Below are 22399 nucleotides of genomic sequence, written 5' to 3' on the forward strand. Positions count from 1 at the left end.
GATGAAAAAAGAAGCGGATCAAACCGGGTTTAAGGGCACGCAAACGGAGCCTAAGACCAGGTTTAGAAGGTGGATAGGATACTTAAGTTAGCACCAATGCTTAATTTGTTAAATGGTGGTGGACTGGAGGTTGAGCCTATCTAGGCACTTGTTTACTTTGTAGGAATTAACTTCTATACTCTGATGCTTAGCGAGAGCTGTCTCACTAAGTCACCAGGTCGTGGGTTCGAAGCAACCTCTCCGCAAATTTTGCGGGTGAAAGGCTTGTCTCGGTTTATCTCTTCCCCAGACCCCACTCATGTGGGAACCTCCAGCACTGGGTCTGCCTTTTTTTTTTACTAATGCTTAGCGATATGATATGATAATATTTTCTCTCCTTAAGCATTTGTGTCTAAACACTTTACTTTGTACAATACATGCAATAGCACACGTACACTAGGATGTTTAGAGATGCTTAGTAAGAAAAAAAAAACGTTTGTAAGAAAAAAAAAACGTTTTCACCATAGCACCTGATATGATGCTTTGATGATGGATAACATGTTTAAGGTACCACCGATGTTTAATGCATGTTGTGTTAATAAGGTGGTTGAACCCATCTAACCACATGTTACGTTATATGATGGGATCGGACGGCAACGACGGTGTGCAGTCCGTAGCTCGACTGCGCGTCTGCAGTTAAGCATTCTCGTACGTGCACTTCAAAGTTTGCCTATCCCACAGCTCTGTACTGTAGCTGTCGTTCATGAACCACACATACGCCTCACGACACTAACTTGTTTCCTACCTCCAATTTGCCAGCTATAGCTTATGTTTTCAACCTGACCTGCCCACATTACCCCTCTGGCCCTCTCCAGAATTGTGAGATTGCTAGTAGAGTTTACGGTGCGCATTCTGATCATTGTACTGGAGTTTAAATTAGATTCGCTAATCTTCAGTAGGAACGTGTTTCCTGGCGGGATGTTTGCTTACGAAAATTCTACTTGTTCCAAACATAAAATTGCATTCATTATGAAATATTTTATAGCAAACTATTTGGAGACGTAAATGTTTGTACTATTTTCTATAAATTTGATCAAACTTAAAATAAATTTACGTGTTCCAAACATAAAATTGCATTCTTTTTAGGACCTAGGGAGTGGCTGCAATTTTTTGGGGGACATTGGGAGCAGCGCTGTAACAGATTTAAACCCTTTGAGTCATGTTGCAATGCGATTGGATGGGACTAGGATGTGCCCTGTTCGCTTGGCTGCCATGGCTAAAAGTATTGTTGGCTGGTTTGTTGTGAGAAAAATACTGTTCGTTGGCTGAAAAAATACGGCTTATAAGCCAAGCGAACATGGCGTTTGATTGTCATTGAAAATTTTTTAGCCCTGCTTGTTTTCTCTCCACTCTCCGCCACTGGCTCTAAGGTTGCACAGCATTAACATTTAAAATCCGAACAAACAGAGAGGAAAAACTGTTGGATGGCACCGATTCTGACACTTGCAATGAACACTAGGAAATCACTATAGGAATGTCGAGGGGAACTAGCACCTTCTTCTTGCTGCGGTTAAAAGATCTGCTGTAACTCTGAAGACAACATGTTAGGAACTGGAGTAATTAACATAATTCATTTAAAATACCGAGTATTTCGACGTTAAGAGGCTATCACATGTATTCCAAGTGACGTTGTGAGCTAAAACTTCATATACGCGGGTATAATGATCCACCAAGGCCCAAGCTTTTGTATATCATTAAATAGCAATACATTGTATATGGTCAAATGAACAAGTGCGTTTTCGTACTATTACACATTTACAGTACAAACTATAAATTATAAGCTAAACCAGACCAAACGAACAAGGCCTTGGGGTTGTACAAATGGTTGTACAACACGCTGCCTTGGGGTTTGTTCTCTCTTCTCTTTGAGCAAGTAGAGTTGCTACAAATTACAGTGGTTAGTTGTAAGTAGAGTAAGCAATCTTCGGATGCAACTGTGCTAGTGAACATTTTGGGATATTGCTATCTAAAGACTGCATCCAGATCATTGGTTCAGGAACCTCCCAACTTCAGTTCAGAATGCTAAATATCAATTTGGCAATATTTCCGTGGATTGTTCTGTGCCCTCAGCAACGAAGCCTGATGCTTCTGCCAGAACTTCAAGCTCCTGGTCACCGCTCAGAACCTGAATAGGTACATAATCAACTTGTAAACAAACCGGAAGAATCAAATGTGAAGGCAGAGTGAATGCCGGTAGGTGTGTTTCAACTGTAAGGCCACCCTGGCAGTGACCCAAGTTTAGCATCATTCAATTTGTCCTATACAAAAACTGAAGTAGAGGCATTGCGGGCAAGAAAATATGTTTCAACATAACAGTATCTACGGAAGGAACACATCATGTCTTCGCGAGAACATCAAAACTTCAGGGAACTACCTTTCCATTGATGAACCATGTTGGAAAACCTTCAAGACCAGAAGCTGCACATTCTGCAGTCATTTTCTTTCCCTTACCAGCTCCATTTGGGAAACATTCCACGTAGTCCAGAATTTTTGTAGCTTCACGACCAAACAGCTGCATGAACAGTAGTTAGATTGAAAAGTGGTTCTTAGCTGACTTTTTGGTGACATTTATACTTCCATTTTGTACTTTTGGTCGGTGCAGCATCAGCAAATAAGTTCATACCGTATTATCATTATATTACAATCACTATAATAGAGTTTTTCAAGCAAGTTTGGTATATCAATCCCTCGCAACAGAATAATGTTCTACAGCAGTGAAATCATTTGGTATTCGGTTAGGATAAGGTGAAAGAGCGCGTACCTGTTTTTGTTCATTGCAATGAGAACACCAGAATGCTCCGTACATCTTAGCACCTATAGAGTGCAAATGTCTAGCCAGTGCAATAGCAAATGGGGATGATTCGGTTGTTATCTCTGTTTCATATGGTTCTAACACAAAGTCATCTGTACTGCATAAAATGAACAGGAGAATCTTAAAGTCATTTCCAGTGGTATCAAAGAAAAGGAAACATATAGCAAGTTCACATAGTGTGTTAAGCAGAACAACAACAAAATAGAGCAAAGGAACAGAGCAATCTAAGGAGCAGAATATTTGAGACATCAAAAAGGAAGCCTCACCCTTTCAATTGAGTAGTAGCAGAACTGTATGAGTTTGTCAAAGCAAGAGCTATAATGACAGCTACAGCTAACTGAATACCAGCAAACTTCTGGATACGTTCAAAACCGAAGTCCTGGAAGTTCAATAGTGATCATGGTTACTTAACTGGACTACATGGTCACAGGTTCAAATGAAGAACACACAGTTTTATCAGTGACCACATACCTTAACTCTGATGAAGAGTAGAGTGAACGAGAGAAATGCTGACAGCAAACAGTACGAACAAGATACCCCAACAAATTTAGTGCTTAGAATGTAAAGAAAATAAGCACTCGCAGTCGCCATAGAAGTAGCAGTCAGAAGCAATATTAATCTAATATCCAGGTCATCCGATCCCGGGAGCAAGTCCTTTCCATTTTCTTGCAGAGAAAGTGCAGTAACTAAACCATAAGTCACCAGACCAAATAAGGGAAGAGGTATTCCTGTAAAATTGAAGAGAGACCAATCATTAAGTATTTAGAGATGAAAAGGCATAGCATTGTGCGTTTGTGATTACGTGTTTTATCAAATTAGACTGCTGTAGTTTAGTAAAATCAATCATATAGTTGATTTGCAAAAGGATTACCCTAATCAACCACTACTTCGAACTACTCCTAGTTCACCCCCAAAAAAATAGAACTAAAATGCGGGAATACCATAATCAACCACTCCATGGAACTGGTTCACAAAAAAACATTTTTTTGAACTAAAATGCAGCTAACTTTGTATACACAGTCCTATATACCGAGGAGCAAAGCACAACGAGATTGTTTATACAAAATCGGTCTAAATCTCATGAACCTAATGCCACAGTTTAGTGCACATTTACCAATAATCTGTCAGCAACAACACCAAGAGATTACCAAAGACGACGGAGTAGTCGCTGTCGAGGACGTCGCCGCAGCCTGCGCCAGTGATGGGGCAGAACGCCTCGGAGCCCGTGAGCTTGAGGTAAGTGAGGTAGCCAGTCTCCAGGAACCCCAGCCCAGCGACACCTGCAGACCAGGTGCTCGTGGAAATGCCCAGCAGAGACGAAGGGGGAGATCTTGCGGGCTTCTCCGGCGGCGGGGTGGGAGGGGCGGCGGAGGTCTCCTGCTCCTGGGAAGAAGACTCCGCGCAGCACCTGAAGCGCGCGGCTCTCTGCGCGAAGATGGACAACACGAAAATGGATAACGCCACGGAATTGTCGAACCAAACAGGAAGAGGGAAGGGGGGTGAAGCTAGGAGGGCGGAGGGGAGGGGTCATGGGCCTGTACCTTGATGCGCGAGGAAGCAGAGAACGTAGTGGCGACGGCGAAGCGAGTTGGGGATGGGAAGAAGGAGATGGCGAGGGCTGCAGAGATGGTCGCCATGGGCAGAACTGAGCGGTGACCGGTGAGAGGCGAGGCGAGCTGACTCCACGCCTCCACCTCTGAGAGCTCTCTCTAGACTCTAGTCCACATGGATTAGCAAAGGATGGGCCTGCCTACCTTTTAGTGGGCCTATCGTTTGATCCATAAACAGCCTGGCCCATAAATACAGTACAGAATTCTAAGGCAGTATATGGTTCTAAATTTCAATCCCTATATTTACAGAGTTATTCTATGAATATTCTCTGTATATATCTCTCGTGTCTTCAATGGACTAAGTTTCGTTTTCTACACTCTCATAGTTTATCATATGTGAAAAAATCATGAGAGAACTATACAACAACAACAACAACGACAAAGCCTTTAAGTCTCAAATAAATTGGGGTAGAGTTGAAACCCAGCAGAAGCAATCAAGGTTCAGGCACGTGGATAGCTGTCTTCCGAACACTCCTATCTAAGGCTAAGTCTTTGGGTATATTCCATCCTTTTAAGTCTCCTTTTATTGCCTCTACCCAAATCAACTTCGGTCTTCCTCTGCCTCTCTTCACGTTACTATCCTGGCTTAGGATTCCACTACGCACCGGTGCCTCTGGAGGTCTCCGTTGGACATGTCCAAACCATCTCAATCGGTGTTGGACAAGCTGTTCTTCAATTGGTGCTACCCCTAATCTACCACGTATATCATCGTTCCGAACTCGATCCCTTCTTGTATGACCGCAAATCCAACGCAACATACGTATTTCCGCGACACTTATCTGTTGAACATGTCGTCTTTTTGTAGGCCAACATTCTGCACCATACAACATAGTAGGTCTAATCGCCGTCCTATAAAACTTGCCTTTTAACTTCTATGGTACCCTTTTGTCACATAGGACACCACATGCTTGTCGTCACTTCATCCACTATGCTTTGATTCTATGGCTAACATCTTCATCAATATCCCCGTCTCTCTATAGCATTGATCCTAAATATCGAAATGTATCCTTCCTAGGCACTACTTGATCTTCCAAACTAATATCTTCCTCCTTCCGTGTAGTAGTGCCGAAGTCACATCTCATATACTCAGTTTTAGTTCTACTGAGTCTAAAACCTTTGGACTCCAAAGTCTCCCGCCATAGCTCTAGTTTCTGATTCACTCCTGTCCGGCTTTCATCAACTAGCACTACATCGTCCGTGAAAAGCATACACCAAGGGATGTCCCCTTGTATGTCCCTTGTGACCTCATCCATCACTAAGGCAAACAAATAAGGGCTCAAAGCTGACCCTTGATGTAGTCCTATCCTAATCAGGAAGTCATCCGTGCCTCCATCACTTGTTCGAACTCTAGTCACAACATTGTTGTACATGTCCTTAATGATCCCGACGTACTTTGTTGAGACTTTATGTTTGTCCAAAGCCCACCACATAACATTCATTGATATTTTATCATAAGCCTTCTCCAAGTCAATAAAAACCATGTGTAGGTCCTTCTTCTCCCTATACCGCTCTAACTTGTCTTATTAAGAAAATGACTTACCTTCCGGGCATGAAACCAAATTGGTTTATAGAGACCCGTGTTATTGCTCTCAAGCGATGCTCGATAACTCTCTCCTATAGCTTTATAGTATGGCTCATCAACTTAATTCCTTGGTAATTAGTACAACTTTGAATATCCCCTTTATTCTTGTAGATCGGTACCAATATACTTCTCCTCCATTTATTAGGCATCTGGTTCGATCGAAAAATATGGTTGAACAGCTTGGTTAGCCATAATATAGCTATGTCCCCGAGGCATCTCCACACCTCGATTGGGATACCATCCGGTCCCATTACCTTACCTCCTTTCATCCTTTTCAACGCATCTCTGACCTCAGATTTTTGGATTCTCGGCACAAAGCGCCTATTGGTGTCATCAAAAGAGTCATCCAACTGAAAGGTTGTGTCCGTATTCTCGCCATTGAACAATTTGTCAAAATACTCTTGCCATCGATGTCGGATCTCATCCTCCTTCACCAAGAGATGCTCCCTTTCATCCTTAATGCACTTAACTTGTAAAAAAATGAATTTATAAAGTGATATAGCATCTCTATTAATGGAGAGCGATGATGGTGGTTTTAGAGAGAGCGGACAGATGGTGGCCTGATTTTTTTTTCTTTGTTTTCTAAATTTCATGATAAAAAGTCATGCAGAGTGCCTCTTATCTTTCCCATAGGTCTACTGTTGCTAATGACATCATAGCTTCAATAAACTCCACTAATTGGCTTAGCTGCGAAATATTTTAGCGTTGTTAATCCTGTCGAAGTAAATATTCATTCCTTACTTAAAATAACTGTAATATGTCCCTGTTCGTTGTGTTTTTTACTTACTAAATGATGTAATGAACCATCAAACAGTATTTGAATTGTTGTTTCTTGAATGTTGAATTGATGTATGATTGTAGTTGTAAGTATGTTGATTGATTTAGTGAATGTCAAGTAGACCTCGTTTGGTGGAGCGTATACAATATAGCAAGGAACAGTTTTTATCTCTCTTTTCAAAATGAACTCAGAGCCGGTGAAATCATTATCTTTAGCTTCAGCTGCTCCGTGTACTATAGCAAGGAGCCAAAAGCCATGCGAAACAGGACCTAATGGACATGTATTTGAGTATTTTTATTCATGAAATTTCGTTAGTTATATTTCATACATAACTAATAAATAATTTTCATGTTTTATATAAAAAATGCTAAATGGAATAGTTTTCACTATAACCCGCTATAGTTTTTTTATAGCTCCTGGAGAAAGGGCGTTGCTAGATGTTTATCCCAGTATTTAAAACCTTGTAAAGCAGCCTTCAAATTCAGAGAAGTCTAAAAAACTCCAAGAGGAAAAAAAAGGAAAATCACAATACAAAGGAGTGAATGTCTGGATTACTTGATATATTTGATACAAATACAACCACAAATTATTCTGTATATACAGCCCAGGATGTTAGAAAACTGGACACGAATTCATACAACAAGCCTTAGATGGCAAACAATGAAATGCAATACCATCCAGCTGCCGGTTCAGAAATGAAGTTTGATTGGCGAACGGTTCCACTTCACACTGCTAACTTTTTGTTTGGGCGTCCATGTGGGCATGTACAACCACGTTATATCCTACAGTTTGCCGCTGTAGGATGATGCATAAAGACACAAAATATCATTTTCTATGTGCACAAGAAATATTTTCATATGAAAACTGAATAGAGCAGCTGTGACAGAGACACGGGAAATAGGAACTCACTGCAGTACACGAATTGGTTAAAATCGAAAGTCACTCTTCCTTGCTTGCTTGTATCAAACGAATTGAACAGGTTACTACATAAATGAAGTAGTAGATTAGTTAACCACAAAACTTTACCACAGAACACATGGAAAATACTGCTTTAAGAATGAAGATCATGGACAGAATCCAAGAAAATACTCCTCATCACATAGAGATTAATATAAATCATGAAATGCTAACAACTTACAAGTAAAAAATTTATAAAAAGTTAAGACTACAGATATAAACTGCACAGGTAGAACGATACTTATCCACAACCAATATAACTAGAAAGCACAAGGATTCTAGGTGTCAGGGAGAACATACAGAGCTGACTGCACAAAAATGCAGAGTGATATAAACTCATCCAATTGAATCATCCCCTTCTTGCTCTTGTCGAAGCTCTGAGAACACCCAAGTATGGTATTGAATAAATAATGGTGCTCGAAAGCAGTCATACAGAACATTCCTAAACTGCTGTATTTCCGTTACTCTGTTAATGGAAATGGGGGATGTCTCGATTCCAAAAAAAAAAAAGCAGTCATACAGGAATGAAATCTTCGAAGGAGAAAAAAATTGCCTCACTACAATGTTTAAGCTGTGTGCAAGGAAATTAATGTGATAGTGCAATACACAGAGAAAGAAAAACGTGCTAGAGTACTAGTATTCTTCTTCTGGAAGAAAGTGAATAAGGTGGTAAACTACCCAGATTGACATACACCTTGGCTCAGTCAGCTAAATCGTATTACCTATTTTAACCTCCCATAGAATGTTAATGGAACAACAACTCAACTAGGAGGTTGCAACCAAAGCAACACTGGTTTAACCCAAATGATTGCAAGAAAAGACAGCTTAGGACAGATAACTTCTTTGTGTTAAGATTTCAGTTTAAACAGGCTTAGGATGAATTCTCTTAAGCAAGACAGGATTAATCATGGGCCAAATTTACAGTAGAACTGTAGAAGGCAGATGAATCCTTTTCCTTACCTCACAAACTGTGTAGAAGGCTGGTGAATCCAACGAGAAACCAAGTTTGATTAATGCCTGTAATAAACATGGAGGTGAGAAAAGGGGTGTAGCAACCACAAGGAACTAAGGCTCCATTTGGATCAGCTTCAGCTAAACTTTTTATAAGCTGCAGTAGCTAGAGAGAGTTAGCTAATAGCTTTTTATAAGCTGGGTGGTTGAATAGTTCAAAATGAGCTATAAGCTAGACTATAAGCAGGCTGTTTGGATCAGCTAGAGCTTTTTTTAGTAGCTTGCAACTTATTTTAGCTGATACAAAAAGGACCTGAAACAGCTGAAGACACACAGGCCACCTAACTGGAGAAACTAACATATTACCTCATACACCTCCTCAAGACTTAGAAATCCACGACCCCTGAAGTTAACAAGAAAACCAAGAATATTAATAAGATAAATTTGTGCACGGACACAGCATATTTAAAAACATATAAATGAAACCTATGGTGTCAGTCCTTAAGAAGCTCCTGGCTACAATCTATCACATACAGAAACAACATTTGTGGGTCCTTAAGAAGATCAGTAAGAGGACACTCATGAAAATGCAGATCATGACCAAGAAACTACAGGAAGCACTGGAACAATTTCTGTTCTTGATGCTAGAGATTACAGCAATTTTTTTAGGAAACATGAGGGGTTGCCCCTGCTGTATGTTATATATATTATAAAAAATGAATTAAAAGGGGGGCACAAAGAAAAGCCAGTTCAGGAAACAAAGAGAATAAGGGAAATACAGCACCTTTCCAGGGTGGAGAATACACTTTGCACCTGCAAATTGGAAACAATAGGGAAATAGCAGCGATCACAATGAGTCGCACACAAGAAACTTGCAGTTAGGGATGCCGCACAACAAATCTATTTCTATTACTCTCAAATATACTCCTGCCTTTCATTGTAAACCATAACTTTGGTTCATTATCATAACAGAATTTTCTTTGTATAACTTAAGCGTAAATAACATTCTCATGGGCCATTAGGCATTCATAGGATATGAGACATACCGGGCACTGTTAGCATTACCTTGGATTATTCAATAATGTTGCAAAAGACCTTTTGTGTATTCGAGAAGAAAAAAAAAATGTTGCAAAAGATGCTTGTCTGAGTGAGTAAATCCTAATTCCTAAATCCGCAACACATCCAGAGTAGAGAAGCCACACACCTTCTGAAGGAATTTGTTAAGAGCCAGAAACTCTGCGAAGGAAAAAAAAAAGTCGCAATGTTAAGACTAGAGCTCATCAGCTCTCTTCATTTACTTAGGAAAAATGGTGCGCTAACCTTCAAAGCTCATGGTGCCATTCCGATCGAAGTCATACATCCTGCACAAAAAGCCGTCCCAACTCCACTAAGTCAAGGACCAAACCCGAAAAAACAGAGGCAACAAAGCAGAAGCCAGGGCGGGGGAACTGGGGAAGAGGACCTAATCATCTGCTGCACGACGGAGATGGGGAAGTTGAGGTTGCCGACAGCGAGCGCGCCCTGGTGGGAAGCCAGCCGGTTGGAGCGCGTAAGCGGTCAGCACCTCTAGCTGTAGAACGAATCGGGCGAAGGCTATGGCGAAGAGGGAAGCGAACCTGGAGTTGGGCAGCGGTGATGTTGCCGGTGCGGCCGGCGTCGACGCGGTCGAACCACTCCCGGAGAACCACCGCGTTCTCCATCTCTTGCCTCCGGCGTGGGGAACCCGCGACCGCGAGGACGACGACGACGACGACCGGGGCTATGCGCCTATGCTAAAGCTGGGCGACGGGGATATTGCACGTGGGCGCTAGTAGAGGAAGTAGAGGGCGGGCTGAAGAGTAGAAATGAAGCGACGCTAGCCCCGCCTAAAGTTGGCCATGCAGCCCGCGGCTCGCCGGCCCGACCCGTGGCCCAGCGTTTTGGCCCAGCACGGGCAGGGCACGGCCCGAGGCACCAGGCCGTGCTTGGGCCGCCACCCGGCCCGTGGCACGGCACGGGCACGACCCGGTGCAAAGAGGCGGCCCGGTGCCCCAACGGCTTCATTTGGCCCAGCAAGGGAGGCATCCCACGAAGCCAGTCTACCCCGCTGCATATATAAGCTGTTGCCCGCTGCCTCCCTCTCCATCCCTAACCCTAAGTCCCTAATCCCCATTCCTCCCCTGCCGCGCTGTCTGCTCTCGCTCGCTGCCTCGCTCTCGCATTCGCGATCCACCGCCGCCGCCGCTCTCCATCGATCATCGTCGTCCGTCCTCTCTTGCACCGGTGACCTCGCCGGCGCTCCTCCACCTCGCACTGAGTTCGCTAACCCCGTCTCCTCCCTCCTTTTCCTCTCCTGTTTCCTCTCGCTCTCGCTCGGAATCGGTGAACCATGTGAGTTCGTGTTCATGTCACTCCCTCCTCCCCACCTCGCCGTCGATTCTAATCGGTGTCTGTCTCATCCTCTGGCTGGCTCGCTGGCTTCTTCATCTCCGGCACCGGGCTCCGGGAAAGCAGGTTCGTCACTTTCCCTAACCCTAGATCTGCTCTTCTCTGCTTTGTCTCTCTCTGATCTCTGTCTCTCAAGTGTCATCTCTCACTCTTTTTCTTCTTTGCGTGCAGGTTAGTGCTTGACGCCGTGTCTTCCTCCTCTGGAGTAGACATGGCCAGGACACCAAAGCGCCCGTTGAGGGACGGTGCTGGAGCTGCTGGAGGTCGAGGACGTGGACAGCTGTCCGGCTCGTCCGCGGGCGGTTGCGATTCCGGCCTCGCAACGCGGGGGGAGGATCAACATCCCCTTGGCGACGGCGAGGACCAGGCGCCGCACTCGGACGACGAGCTGGAAGTCGAGGACGACAACGACCTACGTGATGATGCAACCGGTCTGTTCGGCATCGACCTCGGTGACGGCAACCAGCCCATCGATCTCGATGGCGACGACAGTGATGGTGGAGTTGAGGTCTCCACTGACACTTATGGTACCTCAACCACCTCTGGTAAGAAAGTTTCTGCTGTTTGGGATTACTTCCATGAGATTAAGGAGAATAAAATTTGAATTGCTGCCATCTGTAAACATTGTCGGGCGCGATACACTGCTAGATCGTCCGCTGGCACTGGCCATTTGAGACAGCACATGTATTCCTGTATGAGAAAACGTAATCATGCTAGTATGGTCCAGTCTAAGCTTGCTCTGAATCCTGATGCTTTGAAAAATTGGGTGTATGATCCTATGCTTGCTCGCACTGAGTTGTGCCGTTTGATTGCTAGGCTAGACCTTCCTTTAGGGATAGGTGAGACACAGGCTTAGGAGGATTACATTAAGCGTGCTCATAATCCTCTATTCGAGAAGGTTTCTAGGCATCGGCACCGGCAGCGGCAGCGGCGGTACTGCTGGTGGTGGATAGAAGAAGAAGAAGAGAAGAGGAGAGGTAGTCACTCACTCAACTGAAACTTCCATATTGCTTCTTTACATTCAAGTTCACTAACATTGCTTGCTTCTGTACAATTTTGCAGGTACTTTTGGTGTGACAGAGTGAGACAGTGAGTCACTATGAATGTTGCCACTGATGTTGGCAGTTGGCTATTGTAATAGGATAGAACTTTTGCTGCTGCGAACTCACTAAGTCACATTGTCACAATGACTTTGCCACTGATGTTGGCTATTGTAATAGGATAGAAGAACTAAGACTTTGACACTTTAGAGTTGGTTGTACTCTTTTTTCCTTTCTAGAGTTTCTCACATGGGTGAGTTTTACCTAATAAGGTTTTTAATGAGGCGGCATTGCACAAAATAGCTCATATTCATATAATGATATAATCTTGTCTTTTGTCCCTTGTCCTTGTGTTCTGAGTTGTGAGTTTAAGAGTTGTGTCTCGTGAGTTTGAATTGTGATTGTGAAATGTGAATCCTGTGGTTTAGAATTATGAGAATATGAGTTTTGAATCTGATGTGAATCTGATGTGAATCTAGTGGTTTTGAATCTCTGAGTTGTGAATCTGGTGGTAAAATCATGTTGAAAATGATCAAGTCCTTAAAAACTTAGTTATTTTTGCAGCCGGGCTATGAGCCGGCACGGCCCGGTAAAAATGGTCGTGCCCAACGGGCACCACGGCACGGTCAAACGGCCCACGGGCCGTGCCTTGGGCCGAAGGCCAGGCACGAGCACGCCATAGGCACGGCCCGGCCGGCACGATGGCCCGGTGAGGCACGACGCCGCGTCAGGCCGGCACGGCCCGATGGCCATCTATAGCCCCGCCCCTCCAGGGTACAAAACTTTCTGCTTGGATCTTCGATCACATGGTCAATCAGAACCACAAAGGCTGACGGCACACCCAAATCTTTTTGGTCACTTGCATCTTTAGTATAATTAAAAATAAACAGAACCATGTTTGTGCCACTCTGTCAATTGTGGTTTGGACATTTGCCGTACGAGTGGCATGAGTCTAAAATATTGCAAAAGCAATGGTAACTAAAGAAAAAAAGAATCGAAATGGTGACACAGGCCTAATTTTTCCCAAGTAGTAAAGAGATTGGTACATGCACACCCTATGTTCAACAAAGGTATTCAAGGAAGTTTAGCTACAACTGCACAAGTGAATTCCTCAATAAAAAATCTGAAATACGTCTACAGCTGTCGTTGCGGTCATCTTGCAACACAAGAAAAATCTGAACAAGTCGACTGCTTTGCAGCACTGACTAAAACCAGAAAAGTCTGCCTAGTTTGTTTCGAGTGACAACCTCTGCTTCACTATGATTAAAACAATGAGGACAGTGGAGGTAGGCTTCTTCCATCAGCAAGATCAGCAGCTGGCTCTACCGTTGCAGCAGCATCCTCGTCCTCAGTAGATTCACATGGTAGCTTGTCATACATGGTGTCCATGATCACTTTACCGAGAACAAATCGGACCTCGGCAGGATCCCCATCTTTCAGCGACCAGTAATCAATCCCACGCATCCCTCTTCTCTCGTCATATGAAGGCAGGTCAGAAGCAAGGCCCTCAAATATGACTGATAACCTTTTCCTATCATTGTTAGATGTGAGTACCTGGAAACAAAACACCAGTACGTATATGATCTACCGTACAAAATCACAATTAACAGAGAAGATGTGGTGAAATTTAACAAGCACAGATCATGGGGGTGGCATATACAACGAGATACTTACTACTCCTGAAATTTGCGGAGGTTCGGAGAATCTGGCTAGCGATTGCTCCAGACCATGTACACATGTCAATGTATCCACTGAAGAATTGACTAGTGATGCAAGATGTGATGTGTGTTCCATAAGATCATCCAGTTTAGTCCGAGAAGGCCCCATTGTCTCTGGGGCAAATGTAACTTCAGGTCCAACTTCTTCTTCCAGAAATTTGACTGTGGTTTCCCATGTTCCGAAATACAACACTGCAGCAAAAGCTCTTATTACCAGCGTGTCTTGTGGAGATATAACCAATGTACTGTGAAATACCAACAACGCCAGCCTGCAGAAAAATACGAAATGGCATGGGTGTGGCAGACAAAAACGCTCATACTCATTGCGATGTTACTTGGTTACCACATAAACTGAATGAATGAAACAGTTAGCCTGTTTGATCAAATAAGAGGATTGATAGGCACAAAAGAGGAACACTCAGACTGAAAGTGGTATGGAATAGGACTATAGGAGCATGTCAGTTTAGATATGAATAAACTGTGTGCCCAGTCCACCATGGGAAAATCATAAGGTACTTTAGAGTACACAAGCATTCTCCACAAAAATACAAGGTAAAGTCTGATACAGCTGCAAAGCCATGCATATGTTTTAAAGGTAGTCTAGAAATGAAGGAGATATTTGTTGCATGAGCATGAGCTGATGATAAAAATCAGAACAACCACTGGACTACATAAATAAACACATCCAAATCTACTGGAACAGTCCCTAAAGAATAACATAAATCAGTGTCACTAGTTGTCAAGAGAAAGATTACAACTCTGTCATTTCATTGCTTTTTGGTAATGAAATTCGGTTTTACTGTGGTGGAAAAAATATCAAGAGCAAGATTACAGAAATAAAGGAACCAATATATGAGCCAGTTCAATGGAACCCAATAAGCTAAATTGCCGGTTTAGCAAGTTAGCATACACAGTGCTCATGATTTCCTGGGGAATACGCATTTAATAACTGTAAGTACAGCAATAAAAATGTTATGCGCCAAGTAGGTATTTAAGGTTTCTTACCACAAAGAGCTATGGCATGGCCGGTCTGCAGAGAGTAACCTATCAAGATTAGCCAGTAGTTTCTGCAGATGTGAAGTCAACAGCATAAGATTACATAATAAGCCTTAAGTTTATTGTCACATTAAACTAACCTGAAAGATAACCATAGAACCTCTACTTACACATGGCATTATGGCAATAAAAATTCTAAAAGGGTATCAATAGGAGGTAAACTCTGAAGCAACATAGGACCTGCTTGGTTCCCAGGCGAGCTGGCCTCGCCGCACTGGCTCAGGCAAGCCAAACCTTGCCAAACCAGGCAAGCCGTTTTGGCTCACTCGCGGTGGCAAGGAAAATGACTCACAAAGCTAGCCAACACAGGCTCCAAGGTGATCGAGCAAGCCAACCAAACGCATCGCCAGCTCTAGATCCTTGCTCTGCAAGGCAAGGCTAACCTTGCTGGAGAAACCAAGCACGCCCATAAATATCATATTGTTCATAAACCGTACAGAAACTATAGACCATAATAAAATTTTATAATCACGAAAATCTTTGAACAGTAGGTCAAGAAAAAGATAACAAACCCTTTAGTTCAGAGTGAAAGATTAGGACACCCTATGCTTACCCAAAAAAAAGGAAAACTTTACCCACTGTACACCACAAAAAGAATGCAGTATTTCCGTAACTTCTTTTTAAAGAAGTACCAAACAAAAAATGATCTCTAAAGCAAGGTGAAACATTTTCAGAGTTACTCACCATGAGCATCAGATGTCTGTCACTTGAACCACCCTTCATCTGATCAGACAAATATGCTGCCTGAAACACAAATTGGCATTCAATGTTGATGAGTGGGCTGAAATGTTGGCAGGGCTACAACAAGGAATGTACTTTTTTAGCAACAGGCATTGTTAAAATTACCTGGAAAGGCAGTAAAATATCAAGTAGTCCATATTTTCTAAGCAACCAAACAGAAGGCGCTGCTGCCCCATAAGACATTATATAATTCATTTCCATCATCAATCTTGCCTACACAGTAAATGAGGCAAAAAGCAGAACTAAGAAGAAAACCATATGAGAACGTGCATACAATTGTTAGTTTATTTTCAGAGGTACCAAGAAAGTAAACCTTGTCGATATTAATTATAGACGAAGAAAGATCATGTATTGCATTAGAAGTTTCACTGGAAAACTGGAAACCAAGGCGAGCAGCAATTCTGAAGCCACGTAAAATCCTTGCTGAAATATACTGATATAAATTTAACTCGGCGAGATAAAGCAATTTCAATAAAACCATTCCTCAAGCACCTACCGGGGTCCTCCATGAAAGAAATATGAGCAGGAATCACTGTACACACCTGATTTCCATTAAGAAGTTAGCAAATAGAAAAGAAAGAGGAAGAGAAAACCAGGACACTGATGAACCTATGCTTAAATAAAGATGGAGCTCAGTGAGTGTTACTTTGTTTTTTCTCATATCCCTTGCTCCATTCACGTAATCATAAATTTTGAAGTTCATCGGGTTAAAGAAAAGACTGCCAAACAAGTATTACAACATTGTTATGAAATATCTCCTGTGATACATAAAAAAACAAGACCATTTGTTGATGATTTGAAGCACTAGAGTTACTGTGGAGTTTCAAAGATTACCCATTTATTGTGAAGTCTCTTCTCATAGAATCCTTCCAGCGAAGAATATCCCTAACATCAGAGCCATTCAACTCTTCCACATAATCTACTGCTTCACTTCTATTCCCATACTTAGCAACTGTTCGAAAGCTCGAAATCTGTTAGAACAAATAAAAAACAGTGAGTGCATTGCTAGAAAACTCATGTGGCCATGATGATGATATGAAGAACAAACCTCAATTACAGAGTCACGCATTTTAAGAAGACATATTGGAAAGCGTTTGCCTACAATCATAGATCGCCTGAATATATTTTTCTTAAGCTGTAACGGACAAAAATATGTCAATGGAATAAGGACATCAAAACTTTCAGGAAAAGAAAAAATAATCATGTTGTTTGAATGGACCAAAACCTGTTCGAGACTTGCAGTGGTAATCACGTCAAAATCTTTAGGTACCCTTTTGAGTAGCAAATCTCTCACACACCCCCCAACAAGGTAAGCTTGAAAACCTGTAATAAACTTTTGCCTTGAATACTGCATACATTCTTATTCGCAATCAACTAGCAAAAACAATATTTTATGAGTTAAATAAGAAAAGTAACGCCCTCACAAGAAAAAACTCGAGTAGCCAGAAGAACTCAACCTTGCTGGCCAAGAAAAATCCCCGGACCCTGGCTTTGTCGGCGAGGGGATTTTTTTTATAACGAGCCTAAATTCACTCCCACGAGGAGTTGAACCTAGGACCTGGAGCTGCTACTAAAGCACTGTAACCACTACACTACAGGCTCAGAGTCCAGAAAAAACAAGAAGGCCGAGACAGAGTTTCAAAAACATCTTACGGAAATTTTGAAACACTTGCTGCCTTCATCTCAACCATAGATTTCAAATCAATGGATATACATGAATGGATGGTAATGACGACTGAATTGTGATGAAACAATATGTAATATCATGCATTGTAGGGACATGTAATACAGGGTTGCCTCCTTTTATTTTCCCTTGTGATGTTGGAGTTGTTCTTATGTACTTAAAAAACAGAACAGAACTAAATAAAAACTAGCATGTTGCCAGATTTCACCAATTCATAATCTATGCAATATAGTACACCCTCTGTACACTTTCATAAATTGAACTTTTTTGGCTGCAAGTTTCCTTGAAATACTCCCTCTGGTTCCAGTCCATCAGGACTAGTGCATGGGAATTTAAGGTAGATTGTAGAAACTCTGGTACCCATCAATGATTAGCATAATTGCGGTAGCTAGTACTCCCTCCGCCCAAAATAAGTGCCGTTCTCGCTTCTCGAGTAGTCAAACACTTTTAAATTTGACCAAATATATGCAAGAAAATATTCATATTTATAGTACATAATTAGTATCATTAGATAGATCGTTGAATTTATTTTCATAATAAACTTATTTGGAGATACAAATGTTGTTAATATTTTCTACAAATATAGTCAAACTTAAGAAAGTTTGACCGGCACGAATACCATAGCAAAACTTATTTTGGGACGGAGGGAGAACTTGGCATGTGTGAAACATCTATATGGTTGTACTTAAATAAGTGCAAAATAGGGAAGTGAATGGTAAATTGTGTCTTGAAGTTGTAGATGGATTTATATTTGTTGAATTGGAAGTATTGCTGGATGGACCTATATTATGAGCTAAAGAATGTATATTGTTACTATTTGCAAAATTCTAACCAAAGGAACGTATCTCAGATACGTATCCAGTTGTACCACTTCTGTATCATGGCCTTGTGTGCAACAGCTCCAGCTCCAAGATCTATGCAGGATTTGGAGTTTGTAAAAAAATAAAGTTATTTAAATATATGCTTGGTCCAAATAATAATAAATTGCTAAACCAAATACCTTCAATGTGCCCACAGCTCGAGCACCAAGATTTTCTGGAGCTAGAGCTGTGCAAACAGGCCCTAAACTCATATATGATAAGCCTAGATGTTGTCAAAAGTTACCAAGATTGAATTCTGAAAGGTGCGTGCACCTTACATTCATGGATCAAAGGAGTGTTAAGAAGAAAATGTATGGTCAAGAGAATAGTTATGACATGTTAAGCAGGCCCTAAACTCATATATAATAAGCCTAGATGTTGGTCAAAAGTTACCAAGATTGAATTCTAAAAGGTGTGTGCATCTTACATTCATGGATCAAAGGAGTATCAAGAAGAAAATGCATGGTCAAGAGAATATTTATGACATGTTGAAACTATTAACTCACAAATGGAAATGGTCAATAGAATAGTTGTGTACCTTCTCGTCTGAGCTTTTTTAAAACTGCCCATGCATCCGTATGTATAGCATCTGGTTTAATGCCAACAGCCCTTGAGTCAAAATGCCTCCATGATGAAGGATCCACGAATCCTGCACAAATTGAAACCTTTCAGCTTCACCAAACAAGTCGGCGTAGCAACATTGTAGGACTATCTTTCGATCACAAAACTTTACATGCACCCTTTACTTAAAAAGAGCGATTGTTACTGAACAGAGCCATACACACCGGTAGGCGAACACCCATCGAAATTGAATGTTACCCAATAGTACTATATCCACGACATAGGACGCAAACGCAAGTGACAGATATGATTTACACAGGGGGGCAGAAGAATACGCCCCCTGTAGCCAGAGAAACGCAAGTGACAGATATGATTTACACGGGGGAGCAGAAGAATATACCCCTGTAGCTAGTGCAGTGCCAATGAAGAAGTATCACCTGGCCTGAGGTGCCTTGGCGCGCAGGAGCCACCACCTTTCGGCTTCGGAGGACCGGTTCCGTCGCCTCCCTTCTTCGTGCTGTACTGCCGCGCCTGAGAGAAACACGACGGCGTCACCGGAAAGAAGAGTAGCGCTTCAACCAAGCGCCAGGCCGGCGTGGTGCTCGACGAAATTCTTGAGAGACGGTGCGTGGCAGGGAGGTGGCACGGCGACTGACCAGGAAACTGGAGGCAGCCGAGCGGAGGCGGGAGAGGAGGGGAGGCGGGGAAGAGGGCGAGGGCGACGGGTCAGCGCGCTGACGCGGCGGCGTCATGACATGGGTGCGGCGCGGGGCGGGCGGCGGGGCGGCGCGGAACCAGGTCGCCTGACGCCGGGCGACTCGACTCGACTGTTGTCGGCAGTCACTCGATCTGCGGCCGGCCCTCAGCGTCCAAGCGCCCAGCTCGTTTGGCACGCATCAGGTGATAAAAATACCAGCCCAGCGGCCCAACTAAGCCCACGAGGCCAGTAGCCCAGTACACCTCGCAAGAGCACGCGCCGCCGATGTCTTCCCCGACGAGGTGGGCCGCGCCGCCGCCGTCGCCGTCGCTGCCGCGGCCGGTTCCTGATCTCTCGAGCTATGCGAGCGAGGACTACACGGCAAGGTCACCAAGGGGCGTCGCAAGGTGCTGCAACAACTGCTCCCTGCGCCGCCGCCCGACCGACACTGCTCAAGCCGACCCGACGCCTTCTCAAGGGCAATCTGGTGTTTTTGGTTTTGGGTGCATGAATTTAGGAAATTAAGAAAAAGAGGACAAATGGTATAGAAATCAATGTGTCAACGTACTATACATGGCAGTTTTATGAAGCCCGTGATAAAAAATGACATTTTTGCGAAGCTGACTTTTAGCAATGGCAAATAGCTAATTTTCTCTAACTCAGCGTGTGATGATTGAATATCTGTCAATTTGAGGGTTTGATTATTGTATATGAATTCCAAGACATCTAGGTTCCTGTAACTATTATGTCGATTTGTAAACTCTGAATGGTAAAAGAGATGCTTCAGCATAACAAAAGAGTGTCAAGCTTTGTGTATGTGAGAATGGGATGCAAAAAGATGCATTGATAAACTCTTATTTGTAAATTATATATTCTGAATGGTAACAGAATGCACTGATAAATCATCACATGATTTTTTCATGTGGCAAGAAGCATTCATACAGACTTGCAAAAAAATGAATCATCACATGATCTTTTTTTTTTTTACAAAAATCAACACATGATCTTTCTTGTCTGTCTACGGTAGTGAGCTCCATGCCAACTTGGGGGAACAAACTAGTTAGCAAACCCTCCCTAGCTACAAGTTAAAAAAAATGATTTGGTGCTAAACTCTAGAACTAAAAATAGAGCCTCTGTCCTGTGAAGTAATTAATCTGATCTCATGAAGAAAATAAACAGTCATGGCATTACGCACCGATTTTCTTCCATCTTAATATACATATTTTGCTTTTATGCGAACAAAAAGCCTGAATTTTTTATTTTTTTTTATCTTTTTTCAAAGAATATTCATATTTATTCCACAGTGTCGTCTTCTATCTTATACCACATGATCTTTCTCGTTCTCGCCGCCGCCGCCACGGCCGTACCACAGTGTCGTCTGGTCAGGATGAAGCACGGCCACTATTGTGCATCCGTCGTTTGTCGTAGGTTTGTCCGACGACAATGCGGCCCTGGAATTTATTGGGAGTTGATGATTGTCATCGAAACGTGGCAGCTCGATCTTATCACAGGTGTAAGGATCGTTGAGAAAGGCTCGGCAATTATCTTCTTGTTCTGAACCTAGAGACAATATCCACCCTTGACAGGTGGCTGCAAATCTCATGCTACCCCTTAGCGCCTCAAAGTTGTGTGTGAGGCGATCGCCATTGGAGTCTAGCAAAATGGTGTGTCCATCTTCAATAATCGCATTGGGATCGGTGGCGACGAGGAACGGCACCATGGGCAGTACATGTTTCGACGCCTCCTTACAGCTTGACGACATTATTTGCAATTTTGCACCCTTGACAGATGGAAGTTTATATATATATAGTTTTATATGAAGTTGTATATATATTTTTTGGAAAAACAAGAGACCTCTCTCGGGTTCTTAAATAGACAGGATAAATAAAAGGAATATAATCTTCCTGATCGACTTGGATTTGGAGTATTACAGCAGTACACTACCTGTGTTCCGTATCCGACAAGTCACAAACGCAGTACACGCTTCACGAAGACGGACACAACAGGACCGACCGGACCGGACCGGTAGCTAGCGGCAAGAAGTCTAGAACATTCTACTGGCTCTTGCAGGCTCACAGTCCTGACATGGCGGCCCCATCCCGACCCCAGGCCGCTGTGACCCCACGGCACGCAAGGAATCACGGCCATCCATCCCTGTCGCACAGTCATGTCCGCCGTTAAATCGCGTCTTCCCCACTAAGGGCGCGTTTAGTTCGGCAAAGTTGGCACCTGTAAATTTTGTATAGTGCATGATTCTCTATTGTAGTATTTCATTTGTATTTATGAATTATTGTCCAAACATTGACTAATTAGGCTTAAAAGATTCGTCTCGCAAAGTTAAAGCAAACTGTGCAATTAGTTTTTGATTTCATCTACATTTAGTACTCCATGTATGTACCATAAATTTGATGTGACGAGAAATTTTCTTTTTACATAGTGCACTTTTAGAGAACTAAACAAGAGCCAAAGTCATCATTATTACTCCCATCCCGTCTGGCCGTATGGGTGTGGGGGGAATTCAAAAAGATCTTAATGTCTCGTGTCTCTAGAAAAAATTTAGCGATCTTTAGCGTTATTATTCTTTTTTTTTATCCTTCGTATCATTACCATCAGTTCGGACTCTAACATCATCAAACTGTAGGTGTGAAAAATTGAAAATACCCTTAAATTTAAATATGTCATTAAATGAAGATATGATTTAAACACCCTGAAGATATTTCTGACTTTTCACACATGCAGTTTGATGGCGTTAGAGCTCAAACTGACGATAGTGATATGAAGGAAAAAAAATTAGAATAGTTACGTTGAAGATCGTTGAACTTTTTTAAAATTAGATTGCGATTTTTTCTAACGACACAGGTGGAATTCCCCCGTGGGTGTGTGTGG

The 22399-nt window shown here is 42.6% G+C and overlaps 3 protein-coding genes across 4 annotated transcripts; all 3 read right to left on the reverse strand.

Moving 5' to 3' along the window:
• Positions 1–1696: 1696 nt before the first annotated feature.
• On the reverse strand, positions 1697–4551 carry LOC136508620 (thiol-disulfide oxidoreductase LTO1-like). Its single transcript, XM_066503348.1, has 7 exons — positions 4393–4551; positions 4000–4276; positions 3323–3579; positions 3118–3230; positions 2801–2948; positions 2414–2551; positions 1697–2164 (listed from the first exon to the last, which is right to left on the reverse strand). The coding sequence occupies exons 1-7, from the start codon at positions 4486–4488 to the stop codon at positions 2069–2071; spliced, it is 1125 nt and encodes a 374-aa protein (XP_066359445.1). The 5' UTR covers positions 4489–4551; the 3' UTR covers positions 1697–2068.
• Positions 4552–7360: 2809 nt separating this feature from the next.
• LOC136508629 (uncharacterized) lies at positions 7361–10550 on the reverse strand. The gene is made up of 10 exons (XM_066503356.1): positions 10346–10550; positions 10192–10250; positions 10050–10090; positions 9934–9965; positions 9514–9542; positions 9096–9132; positions 8739–8795; positions 8079–8155; positions 7731–7804; positions 7361–7616 (listed from the first exon to the last, which is right to left on the reverse strand). Exons 1-10 carry the CDS (start codon positions 10427–10429, stop codon positions 7597–7599), a joined length of 510 nt encoding a protein of 169 aa, XP_066359453.1. The 5' UTR covers positions 10430–10550; the 3' UTR covers positions 7361–7596.
• A 2648-nt stretch (positions 10551–13198) lies between these two features.
• Positions 13199–19760, reverse strand: LOC136508633 (uncharacterized). 2 transcript variants are annotated; one of them, XM_066503370.1, is made up of 14 exons: positions 19473–19750; positions 19254–19347; positions 18794–18904; positions 16937–17034; positions 16760–16846; positions 16546–16682; positions 16358–16430; positions 16208–16253; positions 16025–16134; positions 15817–15924; positions 15655–15714; positions 14920–14981; positions 13871–14183; positions 13199–13750 (listed from the first exon to the last, which is right to left on the reverse strand). In XM_066503370.1, the coding sequence occupies exons 1-14, from the start codon at positions 19566–19568 to the stop codon at positions 13460–13462; spliced, it is 1686 nt and encodes a 561-aa protein (XP_066359467.1). In that variant the 5' UTR covers positions 19569–19750; the 3' UTR covers positions 13199–13459. The 2 variants fall into 2 exon arrangements, with proteins under 2 accessions (XP_066359467.1, XP_066359473.1); XM_066503376.1 differs by lacking the exon at positions 13199–13750 and having other exon boundaries at positions 13907–14106; positions 19473–19760.
• Between the last annotated feature and the right edge of the window lie 2639 nt (positions 19761–22399).

The sequence above is a fragment of the Miscanthus floridulus genome, chromosome 1 (assembly GCF_019320115.1).
Source record: "Miscanthus floridulus cultivar M001 chromosome 1, ASM1932011v1, whole genome shotgun sequence".
Classification (NCBI taxonomy): Eukaryota; Viridiplantae; Streptophyta; class Magnoliopsida; order Poales; family Poaceae; genus Miscanthus; species Miscanthus floridulus.